This window comes from Myotis nattereri (assembly GCF_964212035.1).
Source record: "Myotis nattereri genome assembly, chromosome: 1".
Taxonomy (NCBI): Eukaryota; Metazoa; Chordata; class Mammalia; order Chiroptera; family Vespertilionidae; genus Myotis; species Myotis nattereri.
The window spans coordinates 66,440,299-66,460,206 of NC_138075.1; the positions used below are offsets into that span (position 1 = coordinate 66,440,299).

Here is a 19,908-nt window from a genome sequence, read left to right on the forward strand (position 1 = left end):
CCTTTCCCCTGGCACAGCCCTTGGGGAAGGCAGGAGACCATTATGAAGTAGAATGATGGGATAGAAGATGAAAGGGAAATGTTCTGGGTTTAAGAGTTTCATGCTGGGGTTGGGGGTCATCTCCGCACCCTGACCCTCCCCTGCGTGGTCAGCAATGTGCTTGGTGTTAAAGACTTGGGGACAGCAGAAGGCAGAGAGGACAAGAGCCAGGAGCAGCTGCCCCCACTCCATGTTAGCAGGACAGCTTCGTGGGAAGGATGGGGCAGGTTCACTGAGGCTCCTGGGGCAGCTCACAGCTCACAGCTGCCCTCCCTCCCTCCCCCACAGGGCATGGAGGAGCTGGAGGTGGAGTTCCTGTTGGAGGAGAGGTGAGTAGCCCACAGTCCTGACCCCCTAGCTGCATTTCAGTTGTATTTCATTTGCTGTCTTCCCCTCTTACACTCTCTCCCCTGGCACTCACCTCAGACTCTTCACTGTGTATTAGAATCACTGAGAGCCTTTAAATACTGTAGGTGCCTGGGTCCCATTCCTACTCATCCTGTTGTACTGACACCAGTATTGCTTTAAAGATCTAATACTCTGGCCAGCCCCCTGCCTTAGCTCCCCTGCCTCCCTGAGAGTGGCCTCTGGAAGAATTCCTGCCACCATAGTGATCAGGGCTGACTGAGGCCAGGCAGAGAAAGAGGTCAGGACTAACGGGTCTCCTCCTTGACCCAGAACTGTTAGAACAAACGCCCCCAAACTTTGGTCTAGGCCCTAGAGCAGTGACGGCGAACCTTTTAAGCTCAGCGTGTCAGCATTTTGAAAACCCCTAACTTAACTCTGGTGCCATGTCACATATAGAAATGTTTTGATATTTGCAACCATAGTAAAACAAAGATTTATATTTTTGATATTTATTTTATATATTTAAATGCCATTTAACAAAGAAAAATCCACCAAAAATATGAGTTCGCATGTCACCTCTGACACGCGTGTCATAGGTTCGCCATCACTGCCCTAGAGCATAGGCTGCCTCCTGTCCCCCTCTATGGTCTACTCTGGAACCAAGTGAGGGGGAGGCTCTGACCCAACATGTGGACTATTTCTCATCATGTTCAATGAGAAGAATGATCCAGGGTCCTGGAGCTCTGACTATGCTGTGGTCTCAGTGGAACTGGGGACACAGAGCTGAAAGGTAGGAAGGACAAGTAGATAGAGAGTGAAGAAAGGGGAGGGGCAGTAAGGGAGGGCAGCAGGTCCCCTGCCCAGGGGGACAAGCCTGCCCAGGATGGCAGTGTGCCTTGTGATGGGGCAGCTGGCTGCTCCCCCCTTCGTAACCATGGCAGAGCTGCACCCCCTGGATTTATGATCAACCAGGGATGGGGAGGACGAGAGGAATGAGCTAGAACAAGAGGACTTGTCCCATTCCACTCAGAGGGTCCTCTGCGAGGGGCTCTTGGATCTACAGCAAGTCCTCAGATAATGTCTCAACGTCATTTGTCATTTTCGTTGTAATGATGAGCTGATATAGAAACTTTACTCTTATTTATGTCCATCGGCCTATGTTACAACTGGTTTTGTGACACTGCAGTTCCAAGAACCCCTCGAGGACGTTAACTGAGGAATTGCAGTATTTGAGGGGCTTCATGTCCCATCAAGAGCAGAATGACAACTTCAAATCAACTTTGTTTCACATTAAAGAAAATCTGGGCTCTCTTCTCCAGGTCTTGATTTGACAGAGTTTTAGAGTGGGTATCCTCGGCTGAATTAGAAAGCGGCCTGCAAAATGAAACATGTCAAAGTTGCTGCTTAGAGTTGATCTGGAGACAGTCACCTTGGGCTTAAGTGGGCTGCTAAGTGGTGCCGTGGAGACGTAAGCTCTGGGCTCTACAGCACAAGGACATTTCTTGTTCGCCAGGCCCCTTTCTGCCAGGGTCAGAGCTGTTTGTTACACTCATAAGTGAAATAAAACACAGAACGGAGAACGGGCGTTTCTCTACCAGAACTATTTACATCTGCTCTAGCTGGTGGTCTGGACTCTTCCTGCAGCCTGTCTATCCCCAGACTGCCTTCTTCTACTCCTTCTAACCTGTAAATCTATTTTTGTCTGGACATTCTATTGAAAACATATGCCAGTTTTCTCCTTGACAATCTGTGCATCTAAGGTTTCTTAAGCCAGTATTTTTCACTAGGACCAGGGAGGCTCTGCTCTCTCATACTGACCCTATTGCGGCCTTTGTCACCTTTGGGCTGATATAACTGACCAGGAGTTCTCATTTTGTTTTTCAGTCCCTCTCCACCCGAGACCCTCATCACCAACGGCGTGCTGGTGGTAACTGTCCTTCCAGGTTCCTGTAACTCCAGAGGCCACAGTGGCCGCTGCTCTCAGGGGAACAGACTGTGGGAGCGAGCACGGAGCCCAGTGGGACCCTGTCCCAGAGCCCCCTGGGAAGCAGCCTTCTCCCAGAATCAGTCTCGGTTCCATTTCCTCCCAACCCCCATCTCTCCACAGGCACAAGCTCATTATTAAAAAGGGTCCCGTAATTCAGCTGTTGATACAGCCATTTTAATTAGATGCATCTAAAATCCCAGGAGTCAAAATCGCTCCCCCAAAAATCAGCCTTTGGGAGTTTGTGGTGGAGGCATTTGACCTGCCTCTGCCTCTTGAGAAGGCTCTTTCATTGGAAGTTCCTCACTTTCAAAGCCCCAAAGAGGAAGGTTCCCTCAGGTTCCACCCTCCATCTGGCAGAAATGAGCCCTAGAATTCTCAGGAGAGCTTCCTTTTCACATATTCAGGCTCTGAGTAAGGTGATAGGAGTTGATTGGGTTCAGAAAGTGCAGTGACCAGGTGACCAGGCTTCCCAGGCCAGGTCACACAGAGCAGGGATGGCTTGTGCTAGGGATGAACCCCGCTTCTTTGTTGCAGGCTCGACAAGTCTCCCGCCTGGAGGTTCACGCAGAATCCAGAAGGCAGAGGAAGAGCAGGAGAAGTAGGTCCTCTGACTGCCTCTGCCTGCTGGGGGGACGGCTGCTTCCCACCCCTGCCAGCTGCCCCGGGCTCAGCCGGGGAACCAAGAGCTTGGTGGGAGATGCCTCAGTACCGCCTCACCCTCAGGGGTTGTGAGCCCCTGTCTCCCCATCCCCCACCCCTCTTTAAGGGGCATGCTCTTCCAGGCCCCAACGTAACCCTCAGAGCCTCCCGGGCCTGCCAAGCACCGTGGGTCAGGGGTCAGTGGCACAGCACTGCTCACACTGGCCTGCACGATACCCCTGCCACGCCAGGGCTTGCTGGACCTGGTGCCGTGGTCAGCACCCGGGTGGGCGGGCACTAACAGTGCCCAGGGCCCCTCTGGCTGTGCCCCTTCCTCTGGCGAGATGACAATTCATAGAGAGTCCTAGCATTTGGTAGCTGGCAGGGACCTAAGAGATCCATAGACACGAGACTCTCCTGTTCACGGCTCCACCCATGATGCCCATGCAAGGACTTCCAGCCCTGTCCCAAGAGAGGGGAGCAGCATGGCCCCACACACGTGGGTGAGGAAGGGAGGAAGAGGCCACTCCCCCAGACTAGGGGTGTGGTGAGGGCTGCTTTCACTGCAGTAGGAGAAGCGGAACCTCGGAGGACTCGGCACCTCAGGGGGCTTCTGGGGACCTCATCTGTCAGCATCACATGCAAGCCTTGGGCTGGCCCTGTCCTACAGCATGAGACTCTCTGGGGCATTTTAATCCGTGTCCCCACGTAGTTCTAAACCCCTGTCCTGAGCACCTCCAGCTGTGCTTTTAACTGGGCCAAGTGAGGATGGGGAGAGTGAGAGGCTTTTGGGGGTCTCAGCCCTCTTGTCTCCTCTTCCAGGGAAGGACCTCCTGGTAACAGTGACGGAGTCCTTCGAGCATACCCAGCGCATCCCGCAATACGTAGAGCCCTGCTGCCCAAACCCCGCCTGCTTCCACTACCCCAAGTATTTCCAGTCCCAGATGCAAGCGGACGTGGCCAGAAGACAATGGAGCTGTGGGGTACAAGGCAGCGTCAGGGAGTGGCGTGGGGGGACTGGGGCAGAGGGTCACCAAAGGAGCCCCCCACCCCACTCACAGAACCACTCCTCCTTCCAGCTTTGCTGCTGCGGTGCGCACAGGAAGAACAGCCCTGTCAGCCAGCCCCTGGATTGCCTCGCTGATGGCCAGGCGGTGACTCTGCCTGTGGTGAGGGCTTGGGTCTGGGGAGGGGCCTGGGCAGCTTAGCCTGGAGATCCTGTGGCAGGAAGATGGGGTCCCTCAGGCAGGATAGAGGAGTCCGGTGGGGTAGGAAATGCTGAACTGCAGTGTGGAGCCAAAGAGGGGGTACAGAGACCAAATTAAGGAAGATAGGGAGGGTCAGGTCTGGAAGAGGGTGTGGGGATGGAGCATGTGTGTGCATGCATGTGTGCATGTGAGCATATGTGTGTGTGCACACATGTGAGCTGAGTCAAGTCAGGAAGTGGACAGTATGGTGAGTCTACACTTCTTTGATTGGGATCACTTGGCTCTGAATTGTCATCACTGACAAGCTTTTCATGTTTCATGTCCCAGGGAGAGAACTGTGAATTACACATGAAGTCTACACCCTGGTAAAGTACCCTCTTTCTGTCTGTCCCTCTGATCTGCTCAGTCTAGGGGTGTGAAGTGGTATCTGGGCGTGGTTTTGATTTGCATTTCCCTGATGGCTAATGATGGTAAATACCTTCTCATGAGCTTATTGGCTATTTGTACATGTCCTTTGGAGAAATGTCTATTCAAATCCTTTGCCCATTTTTAAAGTGGGTTATCTGCCTTCTACCTAAAGTTGTAAGAGTCCTTTGTGTATATTCTGAATACAAGTCCCTTGTCAGATATATGATTTGCAAATATTTTCTCTTTTTCTGGTGGTTATCTTTTTATATTCTTTTTAAAAAATCTTTATTGTTGAAAGTATTACATATGTCCCCCTTTTCCCGCATTCACCCCTTCTAACCTGAACCCACCCTCCACCCCAGCCTTCACTACCCTATTGTCTGTGTCCATGGGCAATGCATATATGCATGTAAGTTCTTTGGTTGATCTCTTCCCACCAACCCACCCCTATCTTCCCTCTGAGATTCGACAGTCTGTTCCATGCTTCTGTGTCTCTGGATCTATTTTGTTCATTAGTTTATTTTGTTCACTAGATTTCATGTATAAGTGAGATCGTGTGATACTTGGCTTTCTCTGACTGGCTTATTTTGCTTAGCATAACACTCTCCAGGTCCCTCCATGCTGTCTCAAAGGATTAAAAATCCTTCTTTTTTACTTCTGCCTAGTATTCCATGGTGTAAATGTGCCACAGCTTTTTTTTATCAACTCATCTACTGATGGACACTTGAGCTGTTTCCAGATCTCAGCTATTGTAAATTGTACTGCTATGAACATAGGGGTGCATCATTCTTTCTGAATAGTGTTTCAAGTTTCTTAGGATATATTCCTAGAAGTGGGATCACTGGGTCAAATGGCAGTTCCATATTTATTTTTTGAGGAAACTCCATACTGTTTTCCACAGAGGTTGCACCAGTCTGCATTCCCACCAGCAGTGTACTAGGGTTCCCTTTTCTCCACATCCTCACCAGCACTTGTCATTTGTTGATTTGCTGATGATAGCCATTCTGGCAGGTGTGAGGTGACACCTCATTGTCATTTTAATTTGCATCTCTGATTATCAGTGACTTTGAGCATTTTTCATATGTCTCCCCATCTGTATGTCCACTTTGGAGAAGTATCTATTTAGGTCCTTCGTCCATTTTTTAATTGGATTGTTTGTCTTCCTTTTGTTAAGTTGTATGAGTTTCTTATATATTTTAGATATTTATCAGATATATCATTGACAACTATGTTCTCCCATACAGTGGGCTCCCTTTCTACTTTGTTGATGGTTTCTTTTGCTATGCAGAAGCTTTTTAAAAAGATATATTTTCAATTGATTTTCAGAGAAGAAGGGAGAGAAAGAGAGAGAAACATCAATGATGAGAGACAATCATTTATCAGCTGCCTCCAGCATGCCCCCTACTGGGGATCAAACTCACAACCTAGGCATGTGCCCTGACTAGGTATCAAACCGTCACCTCCTGGTTCATAGGTCACTGAGCCCTGTGTGCTGGGCCAGAAGCTTTTTATTTTGATGTAGTCCCATTTGTTTATTTTCTCCTTAGTTTCCCTTGCCCTAGGAGATGTATCCACATATTGCTACGAGAGATGTCTGAGATTTTGCTGCCTTTGGTTTCTTCTAGGATTTTTATGGTTTCATGACTTACATTGAAGTCTTTCACCCATTTTGAATTTAACTTGTGTATAGTGTAAGTTGGTGGTCTAGTTTCATTTTTTTTACATGTATCTGTCCAATTTTTCCAACACCATTTATTGAAGAGACTGTCTTGACTCCATTGTATGCTCTTGCCTCCTTTGTCAAATATTAATTGAGCACAATGGCTTGGGTCGATTTCTAGGGTCTCTCTTCTGTTCCATTGGTCTATATGTCTGTTCTTGTACCCGTTCCAGACTGTTTTGATTACAGTGGCTTTGTAGTATAACTTGATATCTGGTATTGTGATCCCTCCAACTTTGTTCTTCTTTCTCAAGGTTTCTGTGGCTATTTGAGATCTTTTTTGGTTCCAAACAAATTTTTGGAATCTTTGTTCTAGACCTGTGAAATATGCCATTGGTATTTTAATAGGGATTGCATTGAATCTATAGATTGCTTTGGGTGGTATGGACATTTTAATGATGTTAATTCTACCAATCCATGAACACGGTATATTCTCCCACTTGTTTATAGCTTCCTCTATCTCTTTTTTTGAAATGTCTTGTAGTTTTCCAAGTACAAATCTTTTACCTAAGTATCTTATTTTTTTTTTTGTTGCAATGGTAAATGGGATTGTTTGTTTAGTTTCTCTTTCTGAAAATTCATTATTGGTGTATAAGAAAAGCCAATGATTTCTGGGTGTTAATTTTTATACTGCTACATTGCTGAATTCATTTATTAAATCTAGTACTTTTTGGTGGAGTCTTTAGGGTATTCTATGTATAATATCATGTCATCTGTGAATAATGAAAGTTTTACTCCTCCTTTCCAATTTGGATGCCTTTTATGTTTTCTTCTTGTCTGATCACTGTGGCTTGTACTTGAAGCACAGACATTTTAAATTTTGGTGACTTTCAATTTATCTATATATATTTTTTCTTTTATTGCGTGTTCTTTTGTTGTATTTAATCCAAAGTCATGAAAATTTACTCCCATGTTTTCTTCCAAAAGCTTTATGGCCTCTCTCATATTTAGATCTATGATTTATTTTGAGTTAGTTTTTATACACAATGTGACATAGAGGCTCAGCTTTATTCTTTTGCATGTGGCTATCCAGTTGTCTCAGCATTATTTGTTGACAAGATTGTTCTCTTTTTATTGAATTTTCCAACCCTAGTCAAAAATCAAGTGATCATAATTTCCATTTCCAATTTGATTAGCTCTGTGCTCTAGACAGGTTATTTAACCTCTTTAAGTCTCAGTTTTTCTCCTCTGTAAATTGGAGCAATACCAAGAGTACTGACCATTGTTGGTTGCTTTGAGGATGCAGTGAGATAGATAACATATGTCAAGAACCCACTGATCTGTTGGCAAGTGGGACACTCAGCAAATATCAACTGATGTTATGATTATCATTGGTCTATTATCCATTCCTTGTTGAGGTCGAGGAAAGAGTTATTTCCTCACAGTTGTGTCTGCAGACCCATGGTAGCCATGGAGAATGTGATGGAAGAGCTCCCAGGCCCTGCCATCAAGGAGGTGTGACCTTGTTAGTGACTCAAATCTCAGAGTGTCAAGGTCCATCTGCCTGGAGTCACTGAGGGGCTGGGCCTTGGAGGATGCAGGGATGTAGGTAGGAAGAGGAAGGAAGCATCCAGGGAAGGCAAGGACCTGTGCAAAGGCTCAGAACCAAAAGTGCTCCTGAGCTTGGAGAGCCAATGGACCCTTCCAGGAAATAACTGGAGGTGAGGTTGGACAGATCACGTGGGGTCTTGGATGCCAGGCCAGGAGCTGGACTTGTTCAGGGCAGGTATGAGATGCAAAGAGGGCAGGCATTGTCATGCTGCAGCAGCTCCTGCCCCACCTGTCTTGCAGACCTGGGGGGTGACATAGTGAGATCAGGGAAGTGAAGGGTTTTTGTCAACTGCACACACACACACAGGACAATTATTATTCCAGGAACAGGAAGAGCTTAAGGAACAGTGTGAGCTCCATGAGAACAGGGCCATGTTTTTCTGGCTCAGAAGAGCTCTTACTGTAGAACCTTGTCCAGAGAGAGTGCCAGAAGGACCTCAGGGACCTTTGTCCGCATGTCTGGCCTCGGTCTATAGAAGGTGCCAGGAGAAGCCTTTCTGGACTTTCCAGATCTTGCTGAGGAGGTAGAGGGCTGAGTCCCTAATTTTGTCGAATACCTGCTCTCAATGCACCAGCTAAGGCTTTGGGGCCTTTATATTTGTTATCTCAGTAAGTCCTGAAGACAGTGCTAGAAGTTAAGCACAATTAGCCCCATGTGACAGATGAAAAAACAGAGACCCTAAAGTCGTGTCTTCTCCATGGAGGTGGAGCCTATGGACGTGCTCAGCCAAGGTCCTCTGTCCCCACAGCCCCCAGACATTGGACGTGCGGTTGGGCTACAGCCTGTGCCCGGAAGAACTGGAGTTCCTGCAGAAGCGGAATGTGGTGGTGGCTGAGACGCTGAAGCAGGTGCTGCAGCTGGAGGAGGACCTGCAGATGGATGAGGTGGGTAAGCAGAGGTCAGCCGGCTGGGCTCAGTGCCTGCTCTGAACTTGTCCTTCCGACAACACCGCGCCTTGATGTCTGCCCCCCCGGGCCCTCCCTGCCCAGGCCGCCTCGGCGCTGCCCGTCCTGGTTGCTTTTGGTGCGAAGTTCCAGGTAAGGGCTGTGTTTGGTATGATTCAGTTGTGTTCACAAGCGGAGGGGAGATCAGAGTGGAGAGAGAAAGGAACACTAAAAGATCCTGAGGTGACAAATGGCCTCCTCTCCCAGCCAGGAAAACATGTGACACTCCTCCTCCCACAGCCCATACCACCACTCAGAAGGCCCTGGGACCTTCATTCTTCAATTCTCCCTTCCCCAAAGCTTGCACCTATATACACACACCCAGAAAGAACAGCCCTGGAAGCTGGAGAAAAGCAGCTTCCCCTCCCATAGCTAGCTTCTTCCCATGGCGCAGACAATGGTGCCTTTGTTGGAGCCCTCTGTTACCTCGCGGGTAGGACTGAGGTCACAGTCCCCTCTGCAGCAGGGCAGCCTTCCGAGTGTCGCCTTCTGAAGCTGACCATTGGCGTGAGTGGAGACCTCGGGCCTGAGGAGGGCTGCGCCGGGGCTTAGCCAACAGAAGGATTTCAGTCTCCCCTCAAATGAAAACAGGGAAGTCTTGGCAGACAGCCCCCTCCTCCCATCATTAGGGAAGCACACCAGGGCATATGTAGTAAACCTGCGTCAACCCAGAGGTGACAACCCTGACCCATCGCACGTCAGAAATTCACTTCCTTCTGCTCTTACACATATGGTACATATATTAGGCGCATACCATGCACCAGGCTGATGCCCTCACATCAAATCCTTCTATAGGAGATCATCAATTTGCAACCATTACGGAATCGTGTACAAGCTGGGTTATTGAGCAAGCCGCCCAGCCCCCTGTACCTCTGTTTCAGCATCTGTTAACTCAGGGCTAGACTAACAGTGCTGAGGACTCTTCCAGACAAAACCTGATTCACTGAGCCCGTGTGAGGCTTTGGAGCCCTTTACTGACACCAACTATTGGGTTTGAGCTAAAGTCTAATTCTAGACCTCCTGGCTGGCCAGCCACTCTGCGAAAGACAATTTTCAAGTCACTCAGTGCCCCACTCTCTGCTCTGTGTGCCAGCTCTCCCTCCTCCACTGTCCTTCTCAGCTCCTGTCTGTCACTGCCAGGCTTCTCCAGCCAGCGTTGCCTGAACAGTCTGCCTCCCTGTGCCCCTAGGTGCCGCTCATAGCCATCATGGCCACAGGGGGTGGAACAAGATCCATGACCGCCATGTATGGCCACCTGCTGGGGCTGCAGAAGCTGAACCTCCTGAACTGTGCCAGCTACATCACTGGCCTGTCAGGGGCCACCTGGTAAGAAACTGGGGGCTACTGTCGGGTGGAGCCCAGAACGAACAGCTGAAGGGCCAGCCTGGGGTCTCTGGTGAAGCCCCCAGGTCCCATGTAGGAGGGACTCATGAAGCCTGGGCCGCTCTCCCACTTACAGCTGCGTGAGCTCAGCCTCTCTGAGTCTCAGTTTCCACATCTATAAAGTGGGGATAATAGTAGTACCGACCTTATGGGGTTGTTGGAGAGGCTCTCCCTGTACTGGGTACACGAGAGACACTATGCACATCATACACGTTGGTCGTTACTGACGGTACTGTTACCCTGGGGCTGTGTGGAGACCCGGGGGCATGGTGGCCAACCAGGAGTGAACTCCTGGTACCACTGATCCCGTCCTGCTGGGGAGAGGCAGCTGCCCTCTCTCCTGAGGGAGTGGGTATCAAGTCTCCCAGGGCCGTGGAGCTGGCCCAGCTGGCCCTGGCTGCCCACACCCCAACCCACCACCTGCCCCTGCCCACTCCCTCTGCACTGCAGGTGTCCCCAGGCGCGCACCTCCTCACTCTGCTGCCCAGCAAGGAGAGTGAGAACTTGGCTCCCCCAGGTGAGACCAGCGTGAGGTGGCTTCTCCACAGGAGACACCAGGCCTGGGTCCCACGGTCCTTGTAGGGGCCACAGAAATGTTTTCTTTTCAGATCAGAAGGAAAAAATTGAACTTCTAGATAGAATAAAATATTTTAATAAAGACATTCCTATATTTGTCTTTATACAACAGTCCTAAAACAACATTTTTAATAATTGATGGTGAAGGGGGCCACCAAAGGCCTAATGCAGCCCTAGCCCAGTGACCACCCGAGGCCTCTCTCTCAGCCAGGCTTGTGTCTTATTGTACTTATCTCACAAGCTGGTGGGCCTCTGCGCCTTCGAGGTCTGTGGCCCTCATCCTGGAGGCGCTCTGGGTGGGTGACTTTCATTTGGGAAAGTGGATGTGAACTTTCCTAGGAAAACCAAGGGTTCCTGGGCGTGAGGGGCCCTGAGGCTGCAGCCCAGATGGGCCATAGAGGGAACCCTGACAGTTATCGGCGTGGCCTCTGCGCCAAGCACTGGGGTGACTGTTTCCAATGGATCCTCTCCTTTCTTCTTCATCAGAAAACCATGAGGGAGATGTCACTCTGCTCACTATTTAGCTGGAGAAACAAAGGAACTGCCCTGAGCCGCTCAGCTAATGAGTGGTCTAGCTGGGATCGGAACCCAGGCTGTCAGAGTCCAGGGCCCAGGTGCTTAGGCTCCCTGTCAAATGGCTGCCCCTGGGTAGTAGGTTAAGGACAGAACCTGCTTCTATGGGCGGGGGGGGAAGGGGTACCTGGCCCAGGAAAGCACTGGAAAGGATTCTTTTAAAACCAGTTATTTGAAACGGCTTTGAAAGCTTTTTTAAAGTAATTGAGTGAACCTTGTAGAGAGCAGGGCGCTTTTAGTTGAAGAAATCTCCTGACCGACCTCCGCCTTCCCTGATTAGAAACAAGTGCTGTGAAGGATGAGGCCACTTTCAGACAACCCCGCAGCTGCAGACAGGGCCACTGTGAGGGGTCCCGGTGCTGTGCTGACATAGGCAGAAAGCTGGGTCCCGGCCAAGACGAGGCAGACAGGGACAAAGACCCAGGGCTAGGGGGACCCCCATCTTTATTTTTCTCCCCCCCCCCCACGGCCCACGTGTAAGTTACGCAGAAGGGGGAACAAACCTTTAGCCAGCCTCATAAGTATGGGAAGTATTAGTGTGGCAGAGTGGGAACAGCCCGGGATGTGGAATCAGCCGAGCCTGGTTCCGACGTTGGCTCCACCACACCAGGGCCCAGGACTTACTCTGTGCCGGGTGCCATTCTAACCACACTACATGGCATTAACTGATGTAATCTTCACAATAACCTTGTGAGATAAGTACAATTATCATAACTCTCCCCTTTCCACAGATGGGGAAACTGAGGTGAAGAGAGGTGGAGTTAGTTGCCCCAGATGAGATAGCTAGTGAGTGGTAGGGTCTGGATTAGAACAGGAAGATCTGGGTCCTGAGTCCTCCCTCTGAAGCAACATGCTACCTGGCACACAGTAGGCAACCCAGAAATGGTAGCACTGCGACTGTACGTGACCATGTTCACTCCCTTTCCTCCAGGCGCCTCTCCAGGCAGGTTGGGGTTTTCCCTGAGCTGCCGCCTTCTCTCCTGCCAGGGCCTGGGGTTGACAGGGCCAGGGCTGGCTCAGCTCTATCAGCCATGCCTGTCTTTCTCCAGGACCATGGCTACCTTGTACCGTGACCCTGACTGGTCCTCCAAAAACCTGGAGACTGCCATCCTTGAGGCCCGGAGGCACGTGGTCAAGGACAAGATGCCCGCCCTGTTCCCGGACCAGCTCCGCAAATTCCGGGAGGAGCTCCGGCAGCGCAGCCAGGAAGGCTACAAGGTCAACTTCACAGACTTCTGGGGACTGCTGATCGAGGCCTGTCTGGGGGATGAGGTAGGTACCAGCTTCTCCTGGGCCGCACCCCACCTTGGCTGACGCCCGGCTCTCTTCCTTCACCGGGGCGTCTGGACTTCTATCGCAGCCGGAGGGAGTTAGGTTGGACCTGCAGGTGCATACTTGCATGTCATAGGTGTGAGGTGCCCGAATGTGTGATGGAGGAAGATGGTGGGACTGTCTTCCCACCTCCCTTTAGAGTATGACTGAGACCCCCTGGTCGGGGGTGGCTTCGATGCAACCTGCAGAGAGGTAGCTTATCCTCTGAGAGCCAAACCAACATGCCTGTGAGAGACAATAGGGAGCAGCTGGGAAAGGCTGGAGAGCCATCACACTGCCGCGCAAGTCTGACCCCTAGTGGAGGAGAGAGAAGAAAGGCTGGGTGGACGCATCCGAAACAGCTTTGTGTGATTTAGAAGGTTCAGCAAGACTTTGAGAGTCCTACAGCCCAGTAGGCTGTCAGAGGAGCCTGACACCCCCAGGTGGGCCTGCCTCAATAGCCCTGTCCCCCATGTCAGTAATGGGCTGGGAGCCACCCATGGGAAGCATCACCTCAGCACACACTCAGCATGGATTTCAGAGCAGCTGGGACCCTCACTCAGTGATACTCCAGCCGCTGGAGGTCTGCAGGGCTCCTTCTCAAGGTCACCACACAGAGGATGGGCCCAGTGAGGTTCCCTCCTGCGCTGAGAGCCAACCACCTGAGCAATATGTGCGCAAGAAGAGAACCCGCCTGTGCTGAGACCCAGCTGTTGTGGAAGCCATGTGGGACATGCTGGAGGAGTGGGACCATGGGGTGCTGTGGTCCTGGGTATCGGGGTGAGCTCAGCTAACACCTGGATCCTTCGGGCTGCGCAGGCCCCAGGGAGGACCAACTTTGGCTTGGCCCCAAAGCAGAGCTTCCCACCTCACGTCTATTCAGGCCTGCAGCTACCTGCCCCACTCCCAAATGTGTCTTAATAGTTCTGATTTCAAATCAAAATTTTCCAGAAGGAGGGGAAACAGTAAATTATTTTCTAGTAGGTCCCCTCTTCCAGAAAACCCAGACAGTTAGACCAACCAAGGATGGCCCAAATCACATCTTCGACATTCATTCATTCCCTCCCTCAATCTTTCTACAAATTAAGTACCTCCTGCATGCCAGGAATATGCGAGGCCATGGGGATTTGGACGTGAGGCACTCACAGCTCTTGATGAGTCCCCTCCTGCCCGCTTTAGCAACCCACCATGTAACCTGTCCTCAGGATGAAGCAAGGCAGGTAGAGACTGAGGGCGTCGGCTTTGGGCTCAGGAAGGATGGGGTTTAACCTCTGGCCCTCTTCTGTGCTATTCCTTAAATGGGAGTTGCATCAATAAGTGGTGGCTGATATTTCTAAAGAGTTAGTGTCCCCATGACTGAGAAGGAGAGCAAAGCTTCAATGTCGGAAGTCTGAGCACTGCCTCCCGGGTTTGGTGTGGAGGAGCCGGGGTTCCCAGGAAAGCAAGTCTAGGATTAATGTCAGGAGGCCTCTGCTCTTCCTCTCTGGCCAAAAGTAGGAGCCCGTTCCCCTCGGGCCCCTTCGACAATGAGTTTAGACTGGCTCTTCTGTGAGTCAGCAACTTCCTCTACTTCCAGGGTAGTCAGTCCTGTGGTGCCCAGATCTCTGGGCCCAGTTACAATAGGTATCCTGTTTGCCTTTCAAGGGAGGCCCAAGAGTCATTTGGCCTACATATGTGTTTACCATTCCACACGGGTTCCGCAGCCTTCACAAGCTTGGGTGACCATGGACGGTCACTTGGTAGGCAGCTGCTAGGCCTGGGATCAGCACCTGGGCCTCTAAGGGCTCAGTTGGCCTTGTCTGTACTGGCTGATTCTCTTGGGAGGGTGGCCTGTGGCCCCAGCTGATCTGCAGGACCCCCACTCTGATTCTACAGCAGAGTGCTCTGGGAACTTGGGGACCCTGGCTGCCATCTGGTGCCCAAGTTTCCAAGCTTTAGGTTAAAAAACAAAAGAGGAGAAGGAGAAGGAAAAGAAAAGAAAGGAAGAAAGACAGAAAGAAAGAAAGAAAGAAAGAAAGAAAGAAAGAAAGAAAGAAAGAAAGAAATCTTTCTTTCCCTTCCCAAGCACATTTTATACAACATGCAAAGCAGATAAGAAAAATGGAGGAGAAAGATAAGTATCACATGATCTCACTCATTTGTGGAATATAATGAACAACATAAACTGATGAGCAAAAAGATTCAGAGACAGGGAAGCATCGAACAGACCGTCAAACCTCAGAGGGAAGGCAGGGGAGGGTATGGGGGGGGGCGATCAACCAAAGGACTTGTATGCATGCATATGAGCATAACCAATGCACACAGACGGTAGGGGGTGAGGCTGTGCTGGGAGGCAGGAGAGGTCAATGGGGCGGGGGGGGGGGAGACATATATAATACTTTCAACAATAAAGAACTTAAAAAAAATGAGAGAATATTAGTAGTAACAAGACAAACAGAAATAAACAGCAATTCCTCAGATTTAAAAAAAATGGAGCTGCTCCAGTTTGAGTGGGTGGAAGACGATGGGGAGGAGAGGGGCAGTGGTTGCCTCTTCCACCCCTACCTCTTCATTCTCTGGTTCCCGAGACACCGGGAGAACCCTGGGGCTCTGAGGGACGGCCCTAAACTGCAGACCCAGTCCCACACCACCCACATGTCTGGGGTCGTGAACAGTCCAAGGATGAGTGTACCTTCTCCCGGTGCATTTTAAAAGCAGGTTTAACTAGTGTCCGCCAGGGCCCACAAAGCAGCCTGGTGGGATCAGGAGGTCCGGACTGTGCCCTTGTTCCGCGATGCCCCGAGCTGGCAGCTTCTTTTCCTGAACCATGTTGTTTCCCCACAGAGAAATGACTGCAAACTGTCAGAGCAGCGTGCTGCTCTGAGCCATGGCCAGAACCCCCTGCCCATCTACCTCACCATCAATGTCAAGGATGATGTAAGCAACCAGGATTTCAGAGGTAACGCTGCTGACTAGCAATTTACCAGGGGGACCGTTTTCAGCAGGAAAGGCACCCTGCACCCAGCACACACAGGCCCCACATCTTTGCCAACCTCCACATCAAAAGGTGCTCCTGACAACTGAAGAATCGACTTTGCCACCCCTTTCTGCCCTGGGGTATGGATGGTGGGGGCGCCGAGATGGGTTCACAGTCCCCTGCCTGGGTGGCAATTTGATGGGACAGGAGGAAATAAAGGTCAGGAGGGAAAGGATCCTAGATATTTCTCAAGCTGCCCAGGAGAAGCTCTTTTATTTTATTTTTTATTTTTTTTTAAAGTATATTTTATTGATTTTTTACAGAGAGGAAGGGAGAGGGATAGAGAGTTAGAAACATCGATGGGAGAGAAACATTGATCAGCTGCCTCCTGCACACCCCCTACTGGGGATGTGCCCACGACCAAGGTACATGCCCTTGACCAGAATCAAACCTGGGACCCTTCAGTCCGCAGGCCGACGCTCCATTTACTGAGCCAAACCAGTCAGGGAATGGGGAAGCTCTTTTAGAGACCTGCCCTGCTTTAGGGTCAGCCCTGCTTTGGGGTCAGTTTGGGTCCCTGTTATCTGGTTTTGAGGAGCAAATGTTCAGTGCAGGTTGCAAAACTGTCTTGCCTGCCATGGCACCCCCGTGTGTCCTGTAAGGGAACTGTGGCCTCACTGTCGAGGTCTTCCCCAGTGTGGGGGGTGGGCTCAGTTTCAGACAGCCAGGATGGAAGGCGTGTCTGTACCACCTAAGACTGACACCGTGTCCTGCTGTTTGTGCAGAGTGGTGCGAGTTCTCCCCGTACGAGGTGGGCATGCAGAAGTACGGGGCCTTCGTCCCCACCGAGCTCTTCGGCTCTGAGTTCTTCATGGGACGGCTGATGCGGAGGATCCCAGAGTCTCGGATGTGCTACTTGCTAGGTGACTCCTGCCGGGGAGGCCCCCGGGAACCCTGCCCCATGCTGAGCTGGGCCCTGCCTTTGAGTTAGAGAATGGCAGGGAGGCAGGCTCTATTCCCCCGGGAATCGTCCCAGGTGAGGCTGGGAGTGGCAGGCTGAGATGGAAGCTTTTGGAACTCCCAGCCCTTTCCCCTCTGGCTCCAGGCAGCAACACGCCTGCTGCCAAGGACTGACCTAGCTCCCGGGACCCAAGGGGGCAGCGGGGATCAGAGGGTGAAGTCAGAGTCATCAGGGAAGCCTGGCCCAGCCCCCAGCCTTGTGCTCCCTGCTCCTCCAGAGGCAGGTGCACTGAGGGCACGGCCCTGACTATAATGTCCGCTCACTTAGTTCTCCCCTCCAGCGTCTGGACCTCACCTACCAGAGGGCGACCTAAAAAAACAGACCCATCTTTACGTGCTCACCAGAGTTAGGCCCTTATTTAAACTGGTCTGCACCCCCTCTCTTCCATCTATCCCCGTCCAGCCCATCCCATAGAGTTTGTGAAGCCTGCCCAGAAGCCCCCAGCCTGTGGCGGCCTCTCCGTCCTCTCAGCACCGATGCTGTTGGCCTGTGGTGTGGTTCAGAGATCCGCGGTTAAGACACTGGAGCTTGAACTCTCTGAGCCGGTTGAGCCTGTTTTCTCATTTGTAAATTGGGCTTAAGCGTAAAAACCTATCTTATAGATCCAAATGGGTCAGCGTATGTGAAAGATTTCATATGCGTGTTATTATTAATGGGTTGCATCTTAAAATTATGATAATAAAAGATAGCACTACACTTATCAAGTGCTCATCATGTGCCAGCACCATCCTACACTCGTGTATTAACTGATGCAAGAGTGGGCATTTGGACTTGAACTTGAAGCCTGCAGTGCTCAGCATTAAGTCACTGCTGGGGCAGTGCCTTACATACCTTCGTACCCTCTCCCAGCTCTGAGAGGAGGGCGGAGGAGAGCTGAGCGCTGGGGGGCATCAGTCGTCTGGGCTGAGCTACACGGTGGGCAGAGGGACACCGAAGTCTGCCCCGGCCTCTGAGCAGCCTGACGTGGAGTGGGAATCAAAGCCAAGGCAGGAGTAGTCAGTGCCTGGGTGAGGCTGGGAGCTCCCGGACAGAGCTGCTCACAGCTGGCCCTGCTCCCTAGGTCTGTGGAGCAGCATCTTCTCCGTGAACCTGCTCGATGCCTGGAATTTTGTCAAATCTTCAGAAGAGTTTTTCCACAGGTGGACAAGGGAGAGAGTGCAAGACATCGGTGGGTGAGCCACTGGCTTTCCCTCTTGGTTGGGTACGAGGAGGGGGTGGTGGGGAGCAGTGGGTCACAAACTGAGGACTCGTCGCCCTGCCACGTGTTTTAACACCATCTCTGTGGTCCACAAACATCGGAAGGCAGTGGGGTGGGGGGGTCTTCCCTGCCTGGAAGGGAGGGTGATTGTAGGTGAAGACATATGCACTGAGGCCCCGCCACAAGCCCCCGGGGGCCAGCTCTAGGCGGTCTAGGAAATGGACCCACTGAGTAGTATGTGGCACTCAGGAGAGCTGAAGGGAAAGGGATCTATGAGCACAGTTAAGGGTTACTCATCTGGACCATCCTCTCTGGAACCCCTCCTTACTTGTCACCCTCCTTCCCCCGCCCCCACACCCCTGTTCTGCCTCACCTGGGTGCTCCAGCTCTGATGCCAGGGTCTTGAGAGCTAGGCAAGAAGGTGTGCACGGCACTTACAGTGGCTCACCTCTGGGTGCTGGGCCACCATGCAGGGCTCCACCTGTGCAGTCGGGGACCCCAACTCTTGTGACCTGCTCCCCACCCCCCTGTGCCCTGCAGAAGATGACCCGCTCCTTCCGGAAATCCCCAAATGCGATGCCAACGCCCTGGACACCTCGGTGGTGATCCCCGGGTCATGGCTCTCCAATACGTTCCGCAACATCCTCACCTATCGGTCCTTCGTGTCCGAGTTCCACAACTTCCTGTTGGGGCTGCAGCTGCACACCGGCTACCTCCAGAACGGCCAGTTCTCCAAGTGGAAAGGTACCCCGACCTGCCAGTGAGGCCTGCCTATGTTTGGAGGAAGGAAAAGAGGATGTTGAGGCTGCCATAGAGCTAGGATGCAAAAAACTCCTCAGAGTATGTTCATGAGCCCGTGTGGCAGATTCCCCCCGACACCCCCCACCCCAGTATATTCCTGGGTGAGGTCTTGAACAGTGGGCAGAGTGATATACGTAGTTAGTTCATTGAATTGTACAACAACCCCAGCAAGCAGAAGTTGGCCCATTTTACAGACGGGAAAATGTGGGCCCTGACTTTCTGTAGTTGTGCTCTGAGGGCACCTTTTCCTGTGAATGGTGCCACCTTGAGTTGGACAGGGCTGGCCCAGCTCAGGAACCCCCAAGTGGGAAGTAGCAGAGCCAGGCCTTAGACTTTGGTCTTGCAGCTTCAGCTCAGTGCCTCCTCCCCACCACAGTAAGGCTCTGAGATAGATTTCCCACCACCTTTAGTATTTTATCGGGCCATGGCTGCTTGGGCCTGGCCCAGTAATCCTTGTCCTAATTGTCTGGGCAGAAAGGGCCACTGGGTCCCGAGTCTGTACCAAATTATAGGATAGTCTGATGCCCCTGCTACCCCACAAGCCCCGTGGCTGAGTCGTAGTGTGTTTTCTGTGCTTATGCCTTAAAAGACTTGCTAAAACCCCAAGATAACGCTGTTCTTCATCAGCCCACCCAGAGGGGCACCCACTCACCTGGGCATCCTGGACAGGTATGGGAGGGCTGAAAGTCCTGGCTGAGGCAAATGAGCTCTGGGCAGGGCCCTCCATCCCTACCAGGCCCCTCTGACCACCTGCTGAGATCGGGTGGCGGGTGTGATGATAACTGGAAGCCTTGGGTTTCAGACACTGTGCTTGACAGCTTCCCAAACCAGCTGACGGAAACCGTGAACCACTTGTGTCTGCTGGACACTGCGTTCTTTGTCAACTCCAGCTACCCACCCCTCCTCAGGCCGGAGAGAAAAGCCGACCTCATCATCCATCTCAATTATTGTGCCGGGTCCCAGACAAAGGCAAGTGTGGCAATAAAAGGCTCTCCTCTTCTGAGACAGGCCAGAGCGTGAGCCAAGATTTAGCTTCACAGAAACTCACGCTGCAGTGCATGCTGTGAAGGGAGCCATCCAAACCTCAGGGGGCAGCCACCTGCTTTCACACACAGTGCACAAACCCCCCTACCACCCCACCCCTCACCCCCGCCCCCGCCCAGGGTTTTGGGAAGACTCACTGAGCTAATTCCAATTCTTGCATCTGAGTGTTTGCCATATTTGGCGATTCTTCAGCTGCAAAA

The 19,908-nt window shown here is 51.5% G+C and overlaps 1 protein-coding gene across 1 annotated transcript in view; it reads left to right on the plus strand.

Moving 5' to 3' along the window:
- Window positions 1-19,908, plus strand: part of PLA2G4E (phospholipase A2 group IVE) — a gene marked incomplete at both ends in the record, with an annotated part of 36,116 nt that overhangs the window by 13,664 nt on the left and 2,544 nt on the right. The window contains 14 exons of the mRNA XM_081112785.1: window positions 328-368; window positions 2,272-2,314; window positions 2,909-2,972; window positions 3,836-3,996; window positions 4,093-4,182; window positions 4,549-4,586; window positions 8,650-8,785; window positions 10,035-10,171; window positions 12,427-12,649; window positions 15,512-15,626; window positions 16,430-16,567; window positions 17,726-17,833; window positions 18,404-18,607; window positions 19,467-19,633. Coding sequence (XP_080968911.1) covers window positions 328-368; window positions 2,272-2,314; window positions 2,909-2,972; window positions 3,836-3,996; window positions 4,093-4,182; window positions 4,549-4,586; window positions 8,650-8,785; window positions 10,035-10,171; window positions 12,427-12,649; window positions 15,512-15,626; window positions 16,430-16,567; window positions 17,726-17,833; window positions 18,404-18,607; window positions 19,467-19,633 — 1,665 coding nt within the window. The remainder of the gene's footprint in view (window positions 1-327; window positions 369-2,271; window positions 2,315-2,908; window positions 2,973-3,835; window positions 3,997-4,092; window positions 4,183-4,548; window positions 4,587-8,649; window positions 8,786-10,034; window positions 10,172-12,426; window positions 12,650-15,511; window positions 15,627-16,429; window positions 16,568-17,725; window positions 17,834-18,403; window positions 18,608-19,466; window positions 19,634-19,908) is intronic.